The sequence below is a fragment of the Triturus cristatus genome, chromosome 7 (genome assembly GCF_964204655.1).
Source record: "Triturus cristatus chromosome 7, aTriCri1.1, whole genome shotgun sequence".
Lineage (NCBI taxonomy): Eukaryota > Metazoa > Chordata > Amphibia > Caudata > Salamandridae > Triturus > Triturus cristatus.
This window is the reverse complement of record NC_140590.1, coordinates 383941705-383966977: the sequence shown is the minus strand read 5'-3', so window position 1 is coordinate 383966977 and position 25273 is coordinate 383941705. Positions and strand designations below refer to the sequence as shown.

General features: G+C 45.0%; 1 protein-coding gene across 3 annotated transcripts in view; it reads left to right on the top strand.

The window, feature by feature from the left end:
* Positions 1 to 25273, top strand: part of LOC146809744 (uncharacterized) — a 518320-nt gene that overhangs the window by 224894 nt on the left and 268153 nt on the right. For all 3 annotated transcript variants that reach the window (XM_085616600.1, XM_085616601.1, XM_085616599.1), the window contains exon 4: positions 10309 to 10623. In XM_085616600.1, coding sequence (XP_085472726.1) covers positions 10309 to 10623 — 315 coding nt within the window. The remainder of the gene's footprint in view (positions 1 to 10308; positions 10624 to 25273) is intronic.

Below are 25273 nucleotides of genomic sequence, written 5' to 3'. Positions count from 1 at the left end.
AGTCCTCAAAGACGAAGAAAAATGCAGGAAGAAGGATAACGTGCAGAAACAACAAACAGAAGAGCAGAAAGAAGCCTTGTTGCAAAATCATCCTGTACTCTCAACTTTTTCAGACGGATACTGGTGGTAACTGAGTCTGACTAACCAGTCCTAGAGCCAGTGCTATGTTAAAAGACACTCAGAATACAGTGAAAACACCTACATACACTAGGGAACACTATGCATTGGGGTCCCCCTGTGATCAGCATGACCTCCTCTGTAAGCCCCTAGTATATAATAGGGCAGGGGATTAAAACTACCTCTTAAAACGCACCACAGGGCGTGTTTGCACACGTCACCTCAGGCCGCGTCCCCTCACTTCCCCACTGTGTAAACACGCCCTGTGGCCGTTTTAAGTTGGGAGATTAAGTCCCCTTGAATCCTGAGGGTCCCTAGGGTCCAACTAGACCACTAGGTACCTCCAGTAAGCGCCACAGAGCTGCGTTGCAGAGAGATGTAAAAAGGGGCACGGCCTAGACCATCTCTCTGCAACGCAGCGGAGTGGTGCTTACTGGAAACACCTGGTGGGCTAGTTGGCCCCCTGGGTCCCTCAGGATTGAAGGGGAATTATTTCCCCAACTTAAAACGCGCCACAGGGCTTGTTTGCACACGTTAACTCAGGCCCCTTCCCCTCCCTTCACCACTATGTAAACACGCCCTGTGGCCGTTTTTAGTTGGGAGATTAAGTTCATTTGAATCCTGAGGGTCCCTAGGGTCCAACTAGCCCACTAGGTACCTCCAGTATGTGCCACAGAGCTGCGTTGCAGAGAGGTGTAAAAAGTGGCACGGCCTGGACCACCTCTCTGCAACGCAGCTCAGTGGCGCTTACTGGAAGCACCTGGTGGGCTAGTTAGCCCCCAGGGGCACTCAGGATTGAAGGGGAATTATTTCCCCAACTTAAAACGCGCCATAGGGCGTGTTTGCACACGTCACCTCAGGCCCGTCCCCTTCCTTCCCCACTGTGTAAACATGCCCTGTGGCCGTTTTTTAAGTTGGGAGATTAAGCCTCCTTGAATCCTGAGGATCCCTAGGGGCAAAATAGCCCACTAGGTACGTACAGTAAGCGCCATTGCAGAGAGGTGTAAAAAGGGGCACGGCCTGCACCACCTCTCTGCAACGCAGAGCAGTGGCACTCACTGGAAGCACCTGGTGGGCTAGTTGGCCCCCAGGGTCCCTCAGGATTGAAAGGGAATTATTTCCCCAACTTAAAACGTGCCACAGGGCGTGTTTGCACACGTCACTTCAGGCCCCGTCCCCTCCCTTCACCACTGTGTAAACGCGCCCTGTGGCCGTTCTAAATTGAGAGATTAAGTCCCCTTGAATCCTAAGGGTCCCTAGGGTCAAACTAGCCCACTAGGTACCTCCAGTAAGCGCCACAGAGCTGCGTTGCATAGAGGTGTAAAAAGGGGCGTAGCCTCAGAACACCTGTCTGCAACGCAGCTCCCTGGCGCACACTGGAGATACCTGTTGGGCTAGTTGGCCCTCAGGGACCCTCAGTATTGAAGGGGAATTAATTCCCCAACTTACAACTGGCCAGGGGGCGCGTTTGCAGAGTGCTGCAAGGAGGGGGCGTGGCTTCCAGCGCGATGCCGGTCTTTTATTTATTTTATTTTTTTAAGAAGGAGGGCTGTGTGGCCCCCCTTCTTTTTCTAATTTACTGGCCCTGGGGACCCCATCCCCCAGGGCCTGCACCCTAATTTTTCTTGTTGAAAAAATAAATTTGGCCCTCCCAAGGCCTTAATCGGCCCCGGGGACCCCAACCCCCGGGTCATGGCCTTTTTTTAATTTAAATTCTTTAGGAGGGGGCTGCGTTGCCCCCCTCCTCAGGCCACTTATGGCTCCGGGGACCCCATCCCCCGGGGCCGGCCTTTGTTTTTTATTATTTTAAAAATATATATATTTATAGAAATACCTAGGGCATGCTGGACAAACCGTATGTACCAATCACCATGACGATTTGCGTGATATTCATTAAAAGGCGACTATGCATAGAATGAATCCACATGGAATGTATTTACACTGCTAGTGAAGCTCTGACGTGTCTGACGCCCTACCGCCCCTAATCCCGGCGCCCCCGCCGGTGGGTACTCTCCAAGTAGACACCCTTGTCGTTTATTTATACAAACATGGGTAGCTATTGACGGGCACATTTAATATACGCGCACACCAAGCCATTCAAAAGGGATTCAACAAAAATTCGACCAAATTCGACCAAACTATGCATCCACCGCCGGATGTGTAATACTTTTTATTTGACTCTCTGGAAAGGAGACGAACCTCACTTGAGAGTCACAGCGTGCTCCTGGCTGAGCCCAATGCTGTGTTACACCCACCAGTGCCCGCCGATTGCCTCACACCTCTGTGTTGTATTCCACCAGCTAGTGCGTATGCTATGACACTCTCTAGCCCATGTGCACTGTAACACCACCCCGTGAATATGTCATGTCACACTTGCCTTCGCACGGGTTATATTGCCCCATCTAACGTGCCTTCCTCGATGTGTATGTTATAACGCACAGCGCTATGCCATACATATTACAATCTGGGATCCATATCTTTGTCATAGTGCATATGCAACGTTACACTCCCCAGCACATATTTTATATTACAACTTTAGAGACTAGTTATGTTACACAACACTGCCCTGTGCATATTACACTCCAAGGCGCATATCGCATAGCACGCGCTAGTGCCTGTGCTATCTCGTGCTCTCCAATAAATCTGTCATTGCGCACAATGTATCGCATATTATTTTTCACGCCCCAGTTCATCTTATATCACACTTTTTGGTGCATAGTTTATACCATATACTACATCTAGTTTTCATTTTCAATCGTGCTCTCAGGACTATGTTCTATATAACACTGCGTCCACCTACCCTTTTCACGGGCATTACATTTTGCGATGGGGGTGGAGGGTCAGGGGGTGTTTCTGCCAAGTGAGCCCGGAGTCACAGTCACAAACGTCCTCTTCTTCCTGAATAAAAGTGAGATTATGCTGCATACTTGTTCATATTTTAAGTATTTCGCACAGACACACATTTTAAAAACAATAAAGTTCCTAATACCCACCTTCTCTGAACAGTTAGCTTGCTGCCCCATCCACCTCCTCCCTATCCTCTGTTGTCTGACTCCATGGACTAGCCTCCTCCCTCCTGCCATGCATGGTCTGATGTGCTGCCACTGCCCTCCATTTAGCATGATGTACCAGTCCACTCCTCCTGCCCTCCATTGCCCAATTCTATGGCCCATCATTGACCTCCTGCTTAGCCTCTGTGCTTAGCTTGCTGCCCCTATTCTCCTTCCCCCTGCCCTCCGATGTCTTTGTGCGTGCCCCTGCTCCATCATTTTTGCCCACTATGTTCCATGGACCTGCCACTCCTATCTACTCTGAGTGTTCTGTTGAGCTGCCACTCCCCTCCCACCTGCCTAGCATTGTCAAATGACTGTAACCTGTCCCTGCCACCTCCACCCTGCCTGTCCACATGCCATGCCCCTAGCCCCTTCCTCCTGTCCTCCATGGTCCATTTTACTGGCACACCCTTCTGCCCTCCCTGATCTGTTGTGCTGAAACTGCTCCTCCTGCCTGCCCCGCGCGGTCTGTTGTGAGGCCCCTTCCCCTGAACTCTCTTGTCTGTGCCCAGATCCTGACCCTCCCTTCTATCCTTCATGGTCCTTTGTGCATGCCCCTGCACCCTCCTTCTTGCCCATCATAGCCATTGTGCTGCCACTAACCCTCCCGCTTGCCATGAATGGTCTTCTGTGCTGCCATGGCCCCTCCCATCTTCCCTGTGTGGTCAGCTAGCTGCCCCTGACCCCCTCCCACCTTCCCTCCATGGTCTGTGTGTATGCCACCATAGTCTCATTGTTGCTCTCCATGGTGTGTCTTGTTTCTAGTGCCCATCCTGCTTGACCTCCATGGTCATCTTGCTGCTCCTGCCCTGCCACCTTGCCCCCAGCCCTCTGTTTCCATGTGCAGACCCCTATTCCCTCTCTCCTGGCTTGTCTGTTCCATTGTAATGCCCCTGATCCGTCCCTCCTGCCCTTTATGGTCTGTTATGCTGCAGCTTTCTCTCCTGTCTGTCCATTATGGTCAGCTAGCTACCATTGCCTCTTTCCCATCTGTTCTCTGTTGTCCATGTGCATGGTCCTGTCCCCTCCCTATTGCTTTCTATGGATTGTTGTGCTGCACTCCCGTCCCGCATGCGCTGTGTGGTGTATTGTGCTGCTGCAGGGTCAGTTTGGTGCACCTCTCCATGTCCCTCCTGTCCTCTGTTATTCGAGTCCATGTCCCTACCCCAATTCCTCCTGCCTACCATGATTCAATGTACCATACTTGCGAACATTTTGAACTTGGTAAGAGGGAGATTTTGAAAAAAAACTGGGGTATTGATTTTCCCCTTTGAGTTACATTGAAAAAGAGGAGATTGTAGACAGGAGACAGATCAAATCAAGCCCATTTGAGCTTAAAAACATTGGACGTTTCCTGGCTGAAACGGGTTTGTTGGCATGTATGGTTTTACTACCACTGCCTCTTCCTTCTGCCCACAATGGTCTATTATATTGCCACAGCCTCTCTTGCCAGTCCTGTATTGTTGGTTTGTTGCCCCTGCCCCCCTTTCCACTTCCCTCCATAGTCTGTTGTGCTGCCACTGCCCTTCCTGCCTGCCCAGTGTGGTCAAATTGTTGCCTCTGCACTCTCCTACCTGCCTTCAATTTTCAGAGTCCGTGCCCCTGGCCTCTGCCTCTCAACAGTATCCCAATGAACAACTAGATTGCTAACATTCTATATTTATTACAAAAGTGTGGAACGCCTGACGTCATCTTGATGTAATCAAAACTGTAATACCTACAGTATTTATTTTAGAAATTACATATATGAGAGGGTCTTATTTGCATCAAAATTATGGTTAGTGCTCTAAAAAACTAAAATGAGGACATATTTTCTGAGTTTTCAAATAGCGACAAAGAACTTTTAAATTATTTGTAATCTTTATGTTTTTTTATCCAGTTGACAACTTGATTAAATGTTGCACCTTGGCGAGAGGATGTGGTGTTACTTCCAGAGCTGCAGACTTTGCAACTGGGGAACCAGGTTGGAGTTTCTGCTTCAGCTCAACATTCTGTGACTGTGGTCAAATCACTTAATCTCCCCATGTCTACAACCAAAATGAATTTGATCTTGTGTGATGTAACCAATGCTCATGTGAAGCATTCCAATACCTGACACGTCTGCACTATATAAAACTACAAATACACAAAAAAAAAAGTGTTTTGCACACTTCTGTCATTGGGCTACATGTGGGCTACATCTGGGTGATATTTGTGCTGCATTTAGGCTCTTTTGTGTCTGGTGGCCATCTTGGGAGATTTATTTGTTATGCAGTTTCCTAATTTCCTCATTTACTGCAGTCTCCTCAGTAGGAAATGCTTTCAGTTTTTTACTTTGATTCCATCAAGAAGGTATTCAGATATGTCACACATTTGCCATAAATTCTGAAAGTTAGCACTCTAGTTGCTCATTAGATCACTGTAGTAAAGCTACTGCTCACCAGGGAAGTCTGCTGCTGGTATTAAAAGTGCATGTTTCAGTCTGCATATCAGAATTTGTTAATGAAATAGAAGAGGATTTGAGAAGTCACTCAAAATGTGCCCTAATTTTTCTTTCTTCAGCACTAATCATAATTTCTATGGCAAAATGAACCCCCTCATTGTGTTCCTTTTTAAATTATATGTTTTAAGTGTTACCAGTTTATTCCAATCAAGATGGCTTCAGGTGTGCCATACTTTTGTCATAAATAAGACTGTTAGCGCTCTAGTTGTTTGTTAGAACACTCTGGGAGATTCTGTCATTGGGCTATACTTGGGCTACATCTGGGTGATATTTGGGCTACATTTGGGCTCTTTTGTCTCTGGTGGCCATCTTGGGAGATTTATTTGTTATAAAGTTTCCTAATTTCCTCATTTACTGCAGTCTCCTCAGTAGGAAATACTTTCAGTTTTTTACTTGGTTCCATCAAGAAGGCATTCAGATGTGTCACACATTTGCCATAAATTCTGAATGTTAGCACTCTAGTTGCTCATTAGATCACTGTAGAAAAGCTACTGCTCACCAGGGAAGTCTGCTGCTGGTATTCAAAGTGCATGTTTCAGTCTGCATGTCAGAATTCTTTATGACATAGAAGAGGATTTGAGAAGTCACAATGTGCCCTAATTTTTCTTTCTGCAGCACTAATCATAATTTCTATGGCAAAATGAATCCCCTCATTGTGTTCCTTTGTAAAGTAAATGTTTTAAGTATTACCACTTTATTCCATTCAAGATGACTTCAGGTGTGCCATACTTTTGTCATAAGTAAGACTGTTAGCGCTCTAGTTGTTCGTTAGAACACTCTGGGACATTCTGTCATTGGGCTATACTTGGGCTACATCTGGGTGATATTTGGGCTACATTTGGGCTCTTTTGTCTCTGGTGGCCATTTTGGGAGACTTATTTGTTATGATGTTTCCTAATTTCCTCATTTACTACAGTCTCCTCAGTAGGAAATACTTTCAGTTTTTTACTTTGATTCCATCAAGAAGGCATTCAGATGTGTCACAAATTTGCCATAAATTCAGAATGTTAGCACTCTAGTTGCTTATTAGATCACTGTAGTAAAGCTACTGCTCACCAGGGAAGTCTGCTGCTGGTATTGAAAGTGCATGTTTCAGTCTGCATGTCAGAATTTTTTAATGAAATAGAAGAGGATTTAAGAAGTCACTCAAAATGTGCCCTAATTTTTCTTTCTGCAGCTCTAATCATACTTTCTATGGCAAAATGAACCCCCTCATGTTGTTCCTTTTTAAATTAAATGTTTTAAGAATTACCACTTTATTCCAACCAAGATGGCTTCAGTGGTGCCATATGTTTGTAAAAAGTAGGACTGTTAGCGCTCTAGTTGTTCTTTAGAACACTCTGGGAAGCTGCAGTACAACACAAAGGAATCAACTGACAGTCTCTGCCCTTGTTGGATGTACATGTTTTACTGAGAATGTCAGACTTCATTCTCACATGACTGAGAAAGATAATGTAAATTTACAGAAAATATGCTCTCAGTTAGCTTATAGATCACCTGCCAAACCTCTGTGGGAAAAGCATGAGAAAATTGTTTTCTCTCAAACATGATTCATGATATCACAGCAGAAGGCTTTTTCACATGGTAAAATCACCTTAGAACACACCACAATTCCTAAAATGAATATGGTACCATCAACAAATGATTTATAATGTAACTAAAGTCTTAAAACCTTCTATTAACTGCAATGCTTTTTAATGAGGTGCTATCATGTATATTGGTCCCAAGATGGCTGCCAACACTTCTTGGATGAAGTGCTGACAGCCAATCAGATCTCACGATGAGATGTGTGGTTAGGCTCCGCCCAGATATATATGTGATTTTACTGTTGATTTTCTCAGGAACTACTGAACGGATTTACACCATTTAAGCAAAAGGCACATGCCTGACCTGAGGACTACCTCTTTGCCAAATTTCAAGTAATTCTGTTCAGCCGTTCGGGCTGTACCTTCGACTAAAGGTCCTATGGGAAAATGCATGGGAAAATGCGTTTTGGGACCCCCCTTTTTTCTCAGCCCCCGCTTGACGAATCACCCCGAGACTTTCAGGGTAGGAGCTGAGCGGAGCGCCCCATTAGTTCTGAAAATTTCACGAAGATAAGTCAACCGGCGCCAAAGTTATTCAAAATAGAATTTTCAGATTTCCTATGGGAACTCGGTCCTAACTATAACTATCTACTCGCGACCGCCAGTAGATAATATATATATTTATATATATATTCACTGAAAAAACCATAGGTTTCACACACGTTATAGTTAGGAATTAGCATTTAAAAAACCTTGCAAATTCACTGAAAAAACCATAGGTTTCACACATGTTATAGTTAGCGGAAATTTTACTGATAAAAAACCAATGAAATTGCCCCGTTATAGTTAGTGCTGGCAACTATAACTCACGCGACCGCAATCCTCTGCTGATGCTAATACTGTATTTAGACACTTATTTGCCCATGTCTTCTTCCATACATTTTTAGCTATACATATATTCCAAATATTTTTTTTTATAAAGACACATATGTCATCAGCAGAAGATTGCGGTCGCGTGAGTTATAGCTGCCAGCACTAACTATAACGGGGCAATTTCATTGGTTTTTTATCAGTAAAATTTCCGCTAACTATAACATGTGTGAAACCTATGGTTTTTTCAGTGAATTTGTACGGTTTTTTAAATGCTAAGTTACTTTACGCCATTCGAGGCGTGCGCGCCCACTTAACGCAGTTCGTTCCGTGCACGGTTTTTATCAACTTTAATAAGCACTGTACATTTGGTGGCCTTCGGCCACCAAAAGCACAGGGGGTGGGGTCAATGTGGATAGTGTTTTTTTTATTTCGATTTTATAATTTCATGTTGCCAAAATTTAGTTTGTTTTCACATATAATAAGCCCTGTACATTTGGTGGCCTGCGGCCAACAAAAGCCCAGGGGGTGGGGTAAGTGTGGATAGTGTTTTTTATTTTTTTTATTTTTTTACCGTACGCTTACGGTAAGCGTACGGTAAGCGTACTCGGCGAAATTGCCGAAAAAAAAATAAAACCGTTTTTGCTCTTGGGGGATGTTTGGGGACTCCCTCAACATGACTATGTGGGAGGGAGTTGTCAAAACAGCCCCGTAACATGTTTTTGGGCATCATGTTTGATAAATAACACTCAGTGCGAGAGACAAAATGGCGGCCGCCGCTTCCTGGTTTCGGCCGATTCGAATGTTTACTAAGATCTAACAGCCAATCAGAATCTCGCTCGCGCACGCCACCGTACGCGTACGGTAAGCGTACCGTAAGCGTACCGTAAGCGGGCTCAGATATATATATTGATTTAAAGGCTATTTTCTCAGAATCTACTGAACAGATTTACACCAAACCTACAAAAGGCACTTCCTTGACCTACGGACTACCTCTCTGCCAAATTTCTAGTAATTCTGTTCAGCCGTTCGGGCTGTAGCTCGTTCTAAAGGTCCTATGGAAAAATGCATTGGAAAAACGCGTTTTGGGACCCCCCTTTTATCTCAGCCCCCGCTTGACGAATCCCCCCGAGACTTTCAGGGTAGGAGCGGAGCGGAGCGCCCCACCTATTTTGAGAAATTTGCGAGGATTCATCGACCGGCGCCAAAGTTATTCAAAATAGAATGTTGCGGATTTCCTATGGAAAAGGGGTCCTAACTATAACTACCTACTGGCGACCGCCAGTAGGTAATATATATATATATATATATATATATATAGAGAGAGAGGGAGAACAACATACATTTTATTCAGCAAGCAAACCTACGGGATTGAAAAGTCCGTAAATAATCACAAGACATGTACCCATATTTTCCATGTTTTTGGTGGTAGGATGCTTTGACAGTACCCAGATCCCCATGGGAATGGGCCATGCTTTTGTCTTGTTTTGATAGTCATGAACACCCACCCCATTACTGCAGTACAAGATCCATTGATCACATCCACTTGGGTATGGCAGGAAGTTAAAACATCTCTATCCCCCACCAATGTGAAAACACACAACCAGCAGCCAAAATCTCATGACAGGGAAACACATAGCTCGGGGAAATGCTCAAAACACACTGCTTGTGGGTGGTCTCACGACCCAACTTGTCTTTGTACCTCAGGCATGAAAACTGCAGCCATCCAGAAAACAGCAGTATGCATGCCAAGGCACACCAACATTCCAAAAGGCTAAGAAATTTGTAAATGGTGTGCTGTATCAAAACATTTAACATGTTATACTCTGGCATGTGAAATTGCAATAAGTTTTGTTATGGTTTATTCATGTCTCGGTACATTATAGATTAGGGTACATCTCTTCACGGGTCATGCAATTTTCCTGTCATGCTACATTATTTTGCTTCATTACACTGATCTGAAACAAAGTTATCTTACGTTATATTAAGGAGCATTGTCAAATAAATGAACCACTAGGCACATTATGCACTTCATGCTGTAATGCACATGTCAAGTGAGGGTTGTTTTGAATAGGTATTGTATGGTGTTGTCTGATGCATTATAGTATGGTACATTATGGTACATACTGGTTATATGAGCTTAAACAGCACACATGACCATCTCTTGATAGGACCGCACTTGGCTGAGCAGCCCAGTCTAGTGGCATTAACTGAAGTTGTATCAATCAGGTGTAAAGGAATTTGTTTTGTTTTTTTGCAGATCAAGAACCTATACGTCTGGTCAACGGCCCTAGCCGTTGTGCTGGCAGAGTGGAGATCCTCTACCAGAATCGATGGGGGCCCGTGTGCGATGACAACTGGGACACGCTGAGGGGGGGAGTTGTGTGCAGACAGCTGGACTGCGGCGTGGTTCTCTCTGCACCAGGCAATGCTGTCTTTGGCTTTGAAACTGATCATTTTTGGCTGGATGATGTCAACTGCAGTGGGACGGAGAGCAAGCTCAGTGACTGCAAAGCCAATCCTTGGGGAAAGCATAACTGTAATATTAGAGAAGCAGCTAGTGCCGTGTGCTCAGGTATGTGCCATCCTAATGTATGATGAAGCATAAACATAGATGGGGCGGAAGTTAGCAGCATAGGGAGAAAAACGCTTGTGTGAAATTTGCTGTTGTGTAAATACTGAATTGATTAAAAGCTTGTGCATAGGAAAGTGTGTTACTGAGGAACAGGAAACAGGGATGGAAAATCCTGCAATATGCATGGCCAGTCATCCCATTCAATGGTCTTTTAATGCAGCAAAACCCTAAGAGTGCCTTGATTAAATTCAACAGAGGTGACAACAAGCACCATACATATTTGTAAGAGTATTAATGTATTTTGGCTGCGTACACTGAATCTATTATAGTGAGAGATGGTTGGGAAGTATGTTGTACGTTCCTTCAACATGGCCTAGTCAAAAGGACGCTATGTAGCTAGAAAATGAGACAGACTAGTACAGTTAGCTAAGTTTCATACTCCTATAGTTAGGAATGGGACATTGTCCAATATACCTGGCATTGGCTTATGGGGCGGGGTAGCCCAAGATGGGTAAAATTGGTCCAGAGCCCGGCTTATCTACGAAGTGCTTCAATTGTTCCTAATCCAATGCTTTCTTCAACTCATTTTCTGATACCACACACTGTGTGAATAAACACATCTTATCACGAAACCATTGTTCACAAACTAGATTTCTCTCATCATCCTTGTTCAGATTATTACCCTCAACTAATCTGGACAATCAGTAGCTTTATTCTTTATACCAGGAATGTACTCTACATCAAATGTTAACTCCTGCAGATTGATCACCCAGCGTCTTATCCTAATGGATATAGCATCTAAAACCTTTTTTTGTGAAAATCTCCCTCAGTGTTTTGTTTTCAATCCACACTTTGAATTGTACGCCCCACAAAAAAGTCCTAAACTTGTTCAGTGCCCAAAGAACAGCTAACACCTCCTTCTCTATGACTGAATACTTACATTCTGACCCATGTAGCAATCTAGAGGCAACAACTATAGTCACTTCTGACTCAACTCTAGACTCATTTGTTTGCGTAAGGACTGCGCCCACTCCTTCAGAACTTGTATCAGCAGTCACCGTCACACAAGGTCAAGGCACAAAAGCTTTCAATTTAGATGTAGCAGTCAAAGTACTTTTGATGTCATTAAATTCATCTTCACAACCTTTGCTCCCCTCAAACATCACCTTGTTTTTTAAAAGACTTCTCATATTGAACATCTTTTTTACCATGTTGTCTAGGAATTTGCTATCCACTTCCGGCATACCTAAGAAAGAGCGTAATTTATCCTTATTCTTAGGTGAAGACATCATTAACAAAGCATCAATTAACTCCTTTTTCAGGTTCAACTTCCTCAGCCATCATGTGGTACCCTAAGTAATCAATTTCAATTCACCTGAATTTGCACTTTGTGACTTCACTGTTGACCCATACTTCCTGAACTTCATCAAAACCACACTAACTCTTCCATCATGCTCATTCATATCCTTTCCACAAACAAACATACCATCCTGATAGAAGAACACCCTATAATGGACATCAACATAGCTCTCTGGAAGACAGAGGCGGTGGTTACTAATCTGAACGGCATGTGTTTGAATTTATATGAACCCATGGGTGTGATAAAAGCTGTGAGATCTTTAGAGTCCAGATGTAGCCGTACTGGTGGTTCGCTTATGCCAAATCCAGGATAAATAAGATATAGGTAGTGCCATAAATAAGATCTTGGCACTACCCAAATTGATCATCATTTTCTAGATATTGGGGAGTGGGAATCTATCTATCACACTGCTTTAAAGTTCTCAAGTTCACACATAGCCATTTCTTGCTATCAGCCTTGCAAACTACCACAACAGGAACAAGCCACTCTGTTTCCTTAACTGGTTCCATAACCCCAGTGATAAACACATTTTCAATTTTCCTGTTTGACATCATCCCGTACATTCAAAGGTAGTTTCTCACATGTGATCCCACAGGGGCACCTTCCTTCAATCTAATCGTGTGTAAGTATGTTTTTAGGCACCCATGTTCTCTCCCAAAATCCTCTGGGAACTCCTTTTCAGAGGACATGGGTTCATCCACTAATTGTATCTGATCCTGGAGATAGGCATTTAGATCTAGAAACACTTCCAACTCTCTTTGCATAGGCCATATACTCCTGCTGAGTGCATATACTTTGAACTCATGGCGGGATTCATCGACAATCCTGCCTCTGCCTAAACTATTGTGTGGAATATGGGGCTGAAGCAGTGTTTGGGGACCTGAGGAGGCACTGAGAGAATCACCCAAGCAGGAAATTACCATTGTTGTTACACCGTTGTTCGTCCTGAACCCCGACATTCCACTTGGATTGTCCCCCGTGTGGCCTCTGCTCTTTCTTCTGGAGGAGGTTCTTTGGATATTGTCCACGTCTGCCAGTGACGTGTTACAGAGGCCCCTGCTACACAAGTTGGCCACGGACTTTGCTGGCTGCTGCTCCGGCAGAGTTTGTTTGTGCTCCGAGGTATCGGATGGTCCGCGGCCCACCTATGACTTCCATAAACATTAGATGGCGGCGATACGTAGGGCGGGATGCATCGACACTCCTGCCTCTGCCTAAACTATTGTGTGGAATATGGGGCTGAAGCAGTGTTTGGGGACCTGAGGAGGCACTGAGAGAATCACCCAAGCAGGAAATTGGCATTGTTGTTACACCGTTGTTCGTCCTGCACCCCGACATTCCACTTGGATTGTATATCCCCCCTGCAGCACCTACCTGGATCACAGGTGCATCCTGGGACCTGCAGTTCTTACGAATTGCGGAATGGTGAGCACGTACTAGTGGAAGGGGGCGGAGCGGGTCCCTACCAATGGGGAAGCAGCTGGACTTACTAATTAAGGTGCTTCAATGCCTCCTGAACACTAAAGGCATCTGAAGAAGGCCGATTCGGGCCGAAATGCATTATGCCACAAACTCATTAAAGGTGTTTCCGATTTGTCCCCCGTGTGGCCTCTGCTCTTTCTTCTGGAGGAGGTTCTTTGGATAATTTGAACTCAGCGTCTCTACTTTGATACTCACACTCTCCATGAAAATATCCCCTCTTTTAATTGGCTGATCCCCGTATGCTCTGAAACGAATATCCATTTTGTTCAAATTTACCCTCCCACCATACATTCTGCTGAGTTTTTGCTGTGATAAAATGGTTAACCATGAACTGGTATCTCTACCTCAGTACCCTGAATACATACCACATCTTTTGTATTACCAGTATCACCATTGCCCATCTGAAGTATGATTACATTACATACCTCAACGACAGTTGTATTGCCTTTTCTGTCAGTTTTACTACTCCTACTACACACCATATAGTGCCCTTTTATTGCCACATTTATGGCAAGTCACTTGCAAGACTGGACAATCTTTTTCATTGGCCACATGACCAATCTGGCCATATCTCAAACACTGGCCTTTGAAACCACTCTCTGTCCCTCTTGAGACCACCTTATCCTTTTTTCCTTATGGCATTAACCCACTCATTCCCTTCTGTGTTTTGCGTAATGTCTTTCTTGATTTCATTCACACAGAAAATGTGTTCTTCCTGCTCTGCTACTAAAAAAACTTCGATAAGTGGAGACTCATCCTTTAGCCACATAGCTCCCTTTACCCTTTCGAAATGTGATGTGAGAAGAAACAGATCTCTTACACGTTTATCACGTAATCCTCCAAACTTGCAGGTAGCTGCCAACTTCCTCAATGTGAATTGTACTCTTCTATATTTTGCCAACTGTCTGTGGTCTTTTGCCAAATGGTACAGTTCCAGGATTGCATTGATCTATGGTAAATAAGAACATCTAGCTTCTTAATACAAATCTCATGTGTATTCAAACTTTGTGCTCCTTCTTCAAAATATATAACTTTGTTTCTGAACCTCTATTGAGCTGCATAGTTGTGGAATGCCTTTTTTCACTTTCCATAATGTGGCATGGGCTCACCAGGATGAGACATGAGAAATGGAGGTGGAATAATGTTTTGCATTTTCTTCACCGAAGACCTCCAACCATCAACAATATACTATATAGAGAACTTGACATGCTATGTGATCCACCCTATGCACATGTGACAATACCATCAACTTAACCCACAGAAATGTCAAATGCAATTAGGGTGGATCCACCTGAAGTAAATGGTGTGTGGATCATCGCATCAGTCAATCATAAATCTAAGATCTCTGTGCTGTGAAGTGTTAAGGCTATATGTTGAATCTAAGCTGAATCCACAAGAAGCAGTGGTGAATAACTTATTGTGTAGTCAACAATGGTGTGTGGATCACTTTGAAGAATATGCCAGGCTTATGAGCCACATGCCAAAGCAAACAGATCCTCATGAATATTTGTTCCAAATTAGTTCCAATCAGAGGAGGCTAGAACTATAAAAATATGGTGAGGCACGATGGCACATAACTCACCATAGATACTGCTCCCCCTGATGTGGCATTTCTCTCCCCAATCAGAGCCCTTGAGCAAAAAAGGGAGGAACACCAAAAACCAATCCTAGAGTCAGTGGCGGCTGGTGACATTTGAAAGTGGTGAGGCGTAAAATAATTGTCGTATTGCACTGTGGCGTGCAAGCATAACGAGCGAGCCAGAAAAACCTACCGGGAGGTTCGGGGGGTTCATCCCCCTGAGAAAATTTTGAAAAAAGTGGACAAATGGTGCATTTTAAAGCACATTTGAGAAATTCAAATGATAAGACATTTAAATGACCTAACACATGAAGTCAAGTTGGAATAAAGTCCTTAGAAGTAGCAATTAGAAGTAAAATTATCAAAACTTTCCCCGGTGCAGATGTTAAGATATTAATTCAATCTACTGTACGGATGAGACTGGACTATCAAAAGCTCTACTGATAGGAATTCCCTACAGATGTATAAAGATTAGGCACCCATTCCTCCCTCTCCAACCCCGCAGATGTATAAAGATTAGGCACCCACTCCTTCCTTTCCAACCCCGCAGATGTATAAAGTTTATGCACCCACTGCTCCCCCTTCAACCCCGCAGATGTACAAAGATTAGGCACCCACTCCTCCCTCTCCAACCCCGCAGATGTACAAAGATTAGGCATGCACTCCTCCCTCTCCAACCCCAAAGATGTACAAAGATTAGGCACCCACTCCTCCCTCTCGAGCCCCACAGATGTACAAAGATTAGGCGCCCACTCCTCCCTCTCCAACCCCACAGATGTACAAAGATTAGGCACCCACTCCTCCCTCCCCAACCCCACAGATGTATAAAGATTAGGCACCCACTTCTTCCTCTCCAACCCCACAGATGTTTAAAGATTAGGCACCCACTCCCAGATGTATAACAGCTCTGCCCATGGCACTGTCATTTGCACTGAGGTTTCCGGGAGAACTACAGGTAACAGGTGGAGGAAGGACTTATCATTTAAACACCTTCGATTTGCGGCTTAGGTGAAATAAATTTCTAATCAAGTCAACAAACTAAATAAAGTCTAGAATTTGAAAAACTGCTTCCTGATTAACCAACTCCCGTTCAGTGTTTACAAACAATCCCTCAGAAGCAGAACACCTACATTGACATCTTTCTTGACCGAGGTAACGATGTCACCACTGAAGAAAAGCACATGCATTATTTGAACAAAAAGATTTACTTTAAAACGAAGACGACATTTGAAAGGGGAAAACATGGCTTGCCATCACCTTTAACCAGTCATGGCCGGCAATGCATGACGGGTGGGGGGGTTGAAATGGGGTCGTCGCGTAGGGTATGGGGGAGGCGGGGGATTGTATTTCATTGGGGACGGCAAATATTATTAAACTGGGCCTGGAGTATGTGAATTCTCTGAGATTTTGAGCTGTGAGGAAGCTGTAACATGGACTGCTGAAGGAGGTCGAGAGGATCGTTTGTGGAGCAGCCCAAGGATAACAACATATTCTGTGAAAATTGGGCATGAGTAAAAACAATTCGACCCCCTACTATCAGAAGGGGAGCTGAGGTGAAACAATTCCAGGTGTGCAGTATGAATTTGATACAAACCCAGGCGCGCGTGAGAGGGTCATAAGGGACTGAAACAATTGATTTGCTGCGTGGGTATAACTGATGATACATGCTGCTCGCAACCCCCCCCCGCCCGAGACTGGAAGTTTGCCCTATGTCAGCTTTATCCCGCAAGGCAGGTTCTACAAAGGGGCAGGGTAGCCCCCTGGCCTACCCAATGCCCATTCAAAAGTAGTGCATTTGTTTTTAATGGCGTTTTACGGGTGCCTGAGGTACTCACGCTCTAACCGCCTCACTCGCATGATAACCAGCAACGACGTGGGGTACAAAAAGTTCCTTTGTGCATAGCTGTGAAGTCAGCACAAATGCAAACTAAATAAATTTAAATAAAATATAAAAGTAACTCACCGTCCCGCGGCCGGGTCCCAACTCCCGCCGTCCCACGCGTTTTCCTGCAGCAGCTCTCATCGGGAGGAAAGGCACCCACAGGCAGAGCTACCTCCCCTCCGCCAATCACAACGCTGCAATGGCAGCGTTGTGATTGGTGCGGTGCAGGCGCACAGCGCCCCACCCGGGAGCCTAATCGGAGGCCCTTTTCTCTATGTAGGCTGCATGCAGCAGCCTACATAGAGAAAAGGGAGAGTGTGCATGACTGCTTTGGTCAGCCCCAGGCCGACCAAAGCAGTCAGGTTCCACAACAGTGGGGAAGCCACTCGCCAGGCACTTCTGCATTCTAGCAGTGCGAGAAGCAGAAACATAAAATGATAGTTTCAACATTTTATGTTTCTGCTTCTCGCACTGCGAGAAAGCATTGGGGCGAAGCCCCACGTCCCAATGGGGGCGCCGCCACTGCCTGGAGCTGCTCTCATGCTGAAGAAAGCATGAGAGCAGCACCAGGGTTGGTGGGAGCAGGCTAACCCAGCCCTCATTTTGAGGCAAGGGTCTGTGCGAGCAATCCCCCAGCAATTTCACAGCCATAGGATTGCTGGGTCTAGAGTACACATGTCGGACTGGCCGTATCAAATCAACTTGCCAACCTGACATGCGCACTGCAGGGGCAGTTGTAATCCTACAATCTCAGGATTCAGCCACTCCCTCTGCACTCACACTGTGGCTTATAAGTAAAATGGCATTGACATGCCCTTTTACTCATTTTTGTGTGCCTGCTGCATTCACAGCAGGCGGGGCAGTGCTCCTCTGTTCTGTTCTCTTTTCCACACTCTGGATTTACCACTCGCAGTACACCATGAACTCTAAAGTTGAGCTTAACTGGCTTTGAAGGACCCTAGCGCGATCACAGGTAATGCTACGTTCTTTTCAGCTAAAAGACAATCTAGGCGTCCACCATTAAGCCAATCCTAATAACTACTGAAATCTGAAGACTAAAGATGAGTCTCGGGTTTACAGTAAACACGTCAAGTACAGTACCTCTTTCCTCTATTAGTGCACCAGACATGGAGACAGACCGCACTTTTGCTGCGCTTTGGCTATTAAACCATAGGTTCATTGTTGTGCAGATTGCTTATTCTCCTACTTTGTCCTTTACCAGGTGTGTTAGGGTGTCCCTCATCAAGTACTTATCCCATCCTCACCGTCAGTGAGAAATCCAATAAAACTGGGTAAACAGCTCAAAGTGGTTTAAAGAAGTCATTATTATTAAGTCACCCAAGCCGCAGCCAGGGAAGTAAGCTCTTCAGTTTAACACCAGCCTAACACATTTTAAGTATAAACATTCTAGAATGGATAAGAACAAGGAAAGGGAATTAAACCACATTGAGTGGAAAGGGGGAAGTACACATATATGGATGGAAAATGCTACCAAAAAATATCCAATATGGGTGAGAAAACCAGGAAAGATGGAAAAACATGACTCAGGGAATTGGCCTAAAGTGTCTCTCTTTCCAAAAACATGTGCAAGTGTCCTGGATCTGTTTGCTCTTGACGGCTGTGTAGGCCATAGCCAACAGGTTGCCTGTCTTCACTAGAACTGCTACTTCCCAAAGGAAGCTTGAGAACATTTCAATGCTTATTGCTGATATTTCTCCACTGTTCGATGATCTTGATGTTTTCTGTGCATACAAGAGTCAGTAGGTTATAGTAGCCTCCAGTGTGGGCTCAATCACTCACGCAGGCATATGTGGTGAAGATGTGGTGTAGATGAGTGGCTCTAGTAGATCTACTCCCTTCAGTAAGTTGCTGGTCACCAGCTAGTATCTGAGCTTTCATTTCAAGAATGGATCTCGCCCAGAGATCATGTGTATGTAATTTTGAGACATTAGTGTCCGCAATTTTAAGATTCCCTCATGGCCATGTAATCATCAACACACAAGTAGCCATGTACCCCGCCATTCAAGTTATTGCCTCGCTAATGCCTATGGGTCACATATATATCCCCCCTCCTTTAACAATCGGACTACCATTGATTATGTTTCCTTAGTCAGAGCTTAAGCAAATGCATCACCACCCACAAGGTGATCCACCGAAACAAGAGCGAACACACCGCCTTCCTGGTTGGACTAGATGCATCAGCTAGAACTTGCCTCTGCCTATGTCCATTTGGAAGTACCAACGACAAAGAACATTATAAACTCACACAGAGAATCAAATGGACAGCTGTGTCCGAAGGAAAGTTTGAAAAATGAAAATCAAGTTGGGTTGGATGGCCTGCCATGCCCCAATAGCCGGCAATCCTCTCATGCTCGTCCGTCCTGTCTTCTGGCCTGTGCGCACTCCTCCAAGGGAAACCTCAGATTGCAGCGAAACATAACAGCAACCTTACGTTAGGCCCAGGAACAGAGATCAAGAAAAGCACACAGAAATTAAGGGTCAAACAAAGAGCGCATAGAAAATTGAACACCACTTATTCAAAGGAGCAGCTAAGATCAGCACCCAGGGAACACAAACAACTGGTATGGGAGCATTGGAGGAAAGCACAGGAGGCCAAGTGGATCTAAATAGTAGACCTGACAGATGTGAAGAAACATCAGCATTTTCAGCAATCTCTCAATGCCACCTGCCACGGGACAGAAGCAGAGGAAACTGTGTTCAAGCAGCGGAATGGTTTGCACGTCAAATCTCTTTACTCCGAACTTAAGGACAAACCCTTCCCTATCTACCCAGTTCTCAAGAGGGACATATAAGTAAATGATGCTGTGATGAAAACACCACTAAAGGAATATTTGGCACCGAGCGAATCTGCAAAGTCCTAAAGAATATCAGAAAGGACAGTGCCCCGGAACCTAATGGTCTCCCCCAGTCTTTATTCAAAGAAAACACGCAGTTTGGGCCTCGATATTGGCACCATGGTACGCCGCGTACAGGCTCCTCAAAAATGTCCCGGATTCATGGAGAGGATCACATCTTCAGCCCGTCTTCAAGAAGGGGTCCATTACTGACACCACAAATTATCGGCTAATAGCACTGATGGGCATCAAGCGCAAAGTCTACGCCAGCATACAGATCCTGTAGCTAGCCCAATGAGCCAGCTCATAGAGCTTACTACGCTTCGACCGAACAAGGTTTCATGAAGGAGGGTCAACGGTGGCAATTTTATCATCGTAATTTCATACCTTCCCATCAGGCATTTACTTACACATCTGTCCCTGTTTTTGCCTGTTTGATTGACTACATGGCCGCTTTTGACGGAGTTGCCCGGAACATCTTATGGCAGAAGCTAGAGAGGTAGAACTTCTCCCGTAAACTGCTATGAGCTATCATGTCCCTCTACACCAGGACCTGGGTACAAGGGAAACTCATGGGGGAGACAGCCGCTGCCAAGATTGACATAGATTGGAGGCTAAAACAGTGCTGAATGCTGGCCCCACTGTTATTCAACCTCTATTGGCCTGGCCTTATCAGGCGCAGCCCTAGTCATTCCAAGACTCAGTGATAGGAGAATCCAACTCATTAGTTAGTTAGATCATACAAACATCGGCCTGCAAAAAGCCCTCAATGCCCTGAATACATAGGAATGAGCATGTGGCCAATGGGAGTAAAAGAAAAGTAGTGATCTTTGGTAAATACTCCAAGAAGAGGGCCTCCAGATGGTGGCCGGAGCCACAGAGGATAGATTGTGCTCAACATTATACATGGCTATGCAAAACCAGCAAACCGTCTCTATGCCTACACAAAATGAAAAGCAAAGCAAGAATGGTTTCATATGCCCTATGTAAATTAAATACCAGCCTCGATAGTTCAAAATCCATCGCCATTCAAAGGGTGGTTTGCGCCAAACTGCTCCAATCGGTTAATTATGCACAGCAAGCTTTCCCCGGTAAGTTGGCAACCGAGCTAGAAAAGATTCAGTGCACAGCCTATAAGACGTTACTGCACCTGCCCTCTCACACAAGGAACGCATAGATCAGGTTGGAATCTGGGCTTGTTCAGCAAAAACTCTAAAAAAAATGTTAGCCCTGGAAAAATACTACTTCCAGACAACGGCCACGCCCTCCAACACTATGAAAGCTCTAATTAAAACAATTCTGACAAATGCTATCGATCTATGGTCCATCATCCTTGCTGAAGCCAAGACAAACCTGCATCTTGTGGTGGAGAATTGGGACACAAATACGATTAGTTACACTAGCATCAAATCCTCAATAAGAAAGCAATTGTGCCACCGCTCACGAGAATTGGATATGGAAGCCTTCCTAGCTAAGGCCCCACACAAGTCCACTAACGGCACCGCAACTGTACAAACCCCACCTTTAACAGGCAGTGGGAAAACACGCTCTAATCAAATGTAATCAGCAAGATTAGTGCTACTTCCAACCAGAGAATTGAATCCAACCTGGAGAACCCTTGAAACCATCACTTGCTGCAGACTGTGCAATTATAGAAGAGAATCTCTCGCACATACTGAAGTACTGGGAATTTTAAGCCCAGCGGTGCAGGGGAACACACCCTATGACTTCGGGTTCTTCCTGTTTCAGACCTACAGAAACACAGAGTCTTCCGGGTGAAGTCAAAGATCAATTTATTGGCTGCAGACCAATCACAGGTATCCTAGAAGTACAACAGCGTGTATGTTCTTAGGAGACTGCCCAAAATCACAGAAACGAGCTTCTCCTTAAATACAAAATATCATGCTTCAGGCACACATTCCTTGGTTTTACGATATGGCCATATACATGGATACATTTCAAACGAAAAGGCAGAGTCATGATGACCATCCCACATTCCAGTTAAGCCAGCCCGCAATTATTTACCCAGCAAGGCTCAGATCCCACATCAGATATCGATAGGCCCCAATAAACATGACCATCTCCTGTTTGGAAAACAAGCCATAAAGCAGGAACAGTCAGGTGAGAAAGAGATTAGCTGGAGGCTCGTGTAGGATGTAAAGACTTTATGGTGTGTCAAGCCCTGATGCTAATCACAGGTGGCCAGAGGACGGGGAACTCGTGAGACCGGACTGACCTGGGGCAGCGGAGCCAAGCTGCCCAGGTCACAGAAAAGTCAAAGAAAGGCACATGTGCTCTAAAAGGCCCGTATTTGCTTCATGCTATGTAGCCTATGTGAGGGCAACCATAAGATGGCCACCGATCTAAAATGGAACCCACGTAGTGATGTATAATAGCGTATACACAGCGCATTCATAGCTAAAACGTTACACAAAGCACTTGTACATACCGCATTAACCATTCGCGGTTCACTAATACCGGGATAGACAGGGGTAGGGCCCTGCCTCCTACGCGGTCCCAAATTCTAAAGTACGACAGACCCTCCTTTTGCCCTTACATAGGCAATAACTATACTCATTTCAATCCGAGTCTAGGTCAATATTCACGAAGTAATGGAGATGTTGCTGTAGCATCACCCTATTACTTAGCTCGTCCCTCGATACAGGTTTCCTTACACATAATGTAGCACAGAGGTCACATATCGCAGGAGCACACTGTATGCACAGACAGAACAGGAAAAGGATGGCTAAGATCATTCCAATGACCATCAGAACTTTCCAACCCCAGGCAGATATCATTTCCCAGAACCACCCCACCAGTGACCAATCTCCTTTATCCACGTGTATGGACTCAGATATTTTATGTAGTTTGAAGATGGCTTGATAAACTGTTGGAGCGTTGTCTGGTATGAAAATGCAACAACTAGATTGGATAACCTTACATACCCCACCGCGGTCTGCAAGTATAACGTCTAGAACCATGCAGTTCTGCAAAGTCATGAGGCGATCCGCTTGGAGCTCAGCTGTCAAATTACCAAGGGCACCAGCCGTAACATTAACAGTGGATTCAACCACACAAGTCAGTTGTCTCAGGTTCCTACTATTGACCATAGGTCCCCAAAACGGCAGGAAACCCAAAAAGAAATCTCCCGCTTCCTGACCGGCAGTATCCTCCTTACTAATCACGCCTCTCACAACTCTGGTCTTGTGATAGTCAGAGGCGACAGTAAATGTTGGCGGTAGCAGATTTGCAATATAGCATGTGCCCGAGAAGTCAGGGGGCAACCATGTATATGCTCGGTCATTGCAGATAAAATATGTACCCTTGGCAGCCAAAAACGCAGGGGAAAACTGTGACGGAAAAGTGTACGTTTCAGTACAGTCACTTCTTCCCAGTTGAGCTCTAGGATTCTGACCATTACCTTGTAAACAGAACCGACCTATGTGGGGTACGACCCAGATTGGGGATGAGATTTTTCGCTGTCTTTCACCCAGACTAATACTATACCCCGTCGCGTTCCACCCTACATAAGCTCTCAACTCTTCTTTGGGAATAGATGAGTATGCGTCGATATCTCTGCTCGTATCGGCAACTCCTTTCATTAAAGCTTTATTATTTGTACTAGGTCTGATGGAACGCGGTTGTCGCGGGGAATACGCATCTAATGCAAAGAGAAACATGGTCTGGAATGCCCATGACGATCCATTGTAACTAAACGGCAGCACTAGATAGGGAATACCCTTATTAATGGTATGTGGCATTAAACCACACACCCAGCAATTGGTTGTATTCATCACTAGTTGGTGCTGGTGCAGGAGCTGAATAAACGAGTTGTTTACAAATTCAGACCGTCTAGCTTGTTCATGTTCAGGCAGAGGGTGAAAAGAGTGTGAGGAGACAGTAGGAGGAGGTATAGGCTGTATAGTGGGTGCAATGGGCTCTTGAGAGGAGAAGAATACAAATCCTACAGTAAACACTACCATACTACATAATACAAACAGGCATAAAAATACAAAACGTTTGCTCTTCATTATTTTACACATTCTTGCTTTAAAGTTCATTTCCTCAGCGAGTCTCTCCATCTTACAAAACTCCATCCTCTAATCGTGCCGCTCGCGGCGGGTGAGTATCTTCTGCTAAGGAGTATGCCTGTCAGTCCAGGGAACGCCCTAGACCAACCAGAACCGTCGACCTAACGTCTTCGGCCTGTACCCCAAAGTCTTGGCACCGCGACCCTGCGGCTGAACCCGGATGGTGGTTCGAAAAACAAAAATCAAGAAAGTCCTTCAGATGGGAGAGCTCTGGTTATCAAAAAATAAAAAGGCAAAAGAAAAAGAATATTTATTTGTCCATAGGCCTTGGTCTTAGATTATAATGGAGACGGCCAGGTACTGTTTGATCTTGAAACAAGAGTTCAGGCTCTGTAGTGTCCAATCGAATTGACGGTGGCACAGCTTCTTGCAAAATATCGTCACTTTCCTGTGCTGAAGTTGTGCCTTTTATGCGTGCATCACTGAACGGCACAAAACGATGTACAGTGTCTGTTTCAGAGTCTGCGATACCCTCCTGGACCCACTGGTCATACGGCAGAGGCAAAGGGATCCTTTACACGTGGGTGCTGTGGATCCAGTTCTTTTTCCCCTTTACTCGAACAGCTGATCTTGTAGATAGGAGCACGAGATGAGGGCCGATCCAACGAGGCTCATCGTTGCTCTTGCGCTGAAAATTTTTCACCAAGACCCACGTGTTAGGGTCGATAGGGTGTCCTGGAGCCTCAGAGGCCTGGGGAAGAGTATCGTGCACCTGTTGGTGTAAAACACGTAATTTAGCCGTCAATTCATACAAGTAATCAAGCAGTACTAGATGTTCGATTTCACTGCATTTCGCCGGTCTTGGCACACCCCATACATTAGCCGGGCGGCCAAAAACGACCTCGTAGGGACTAAGTCCCACTCGTGAATGCACTGTCATTCTGGTGGACAGGAGTACTAGAGGCAGAGCGTCAGGCCATTTAAGCACAATATTTAAGACCTGACGTCGCCTGGATTTTGGCCAGTTTGAGTTTTAGAGCGCCATTGTAGCGCTCTACTAATCCAGCTGATTGGGGGTGATTTGCAGCGTGAAATTTCTGCTTTATCCCTACTCCCTCACACACATTCTTCATCACTTGACCCACAAACTCACTCCCATTATCACTCCACCCCATTCTTGGCATTCCAAACCTAGGGAAAAATTCCTTCACAAGGGCTTTGGCTGTGGATAGAGCAGTGTTATCTTTTAGGGGATAGGCCTCTATCCATTTTGAGAAAGCGCAAACAACCACCAATACATATTTCAGGTTGTTCCACCTTTCCATGTGGATAAAATCTAGCTGCAAAACTTCAAATGGATATGATGGAGGCGCAAAATGACCAGCTGGAGTTGGGGTTCCTCTACCAGGGTTGTACTTCAAGCATACCATACAATTCTTGACCACATTCTCTGCACACTTA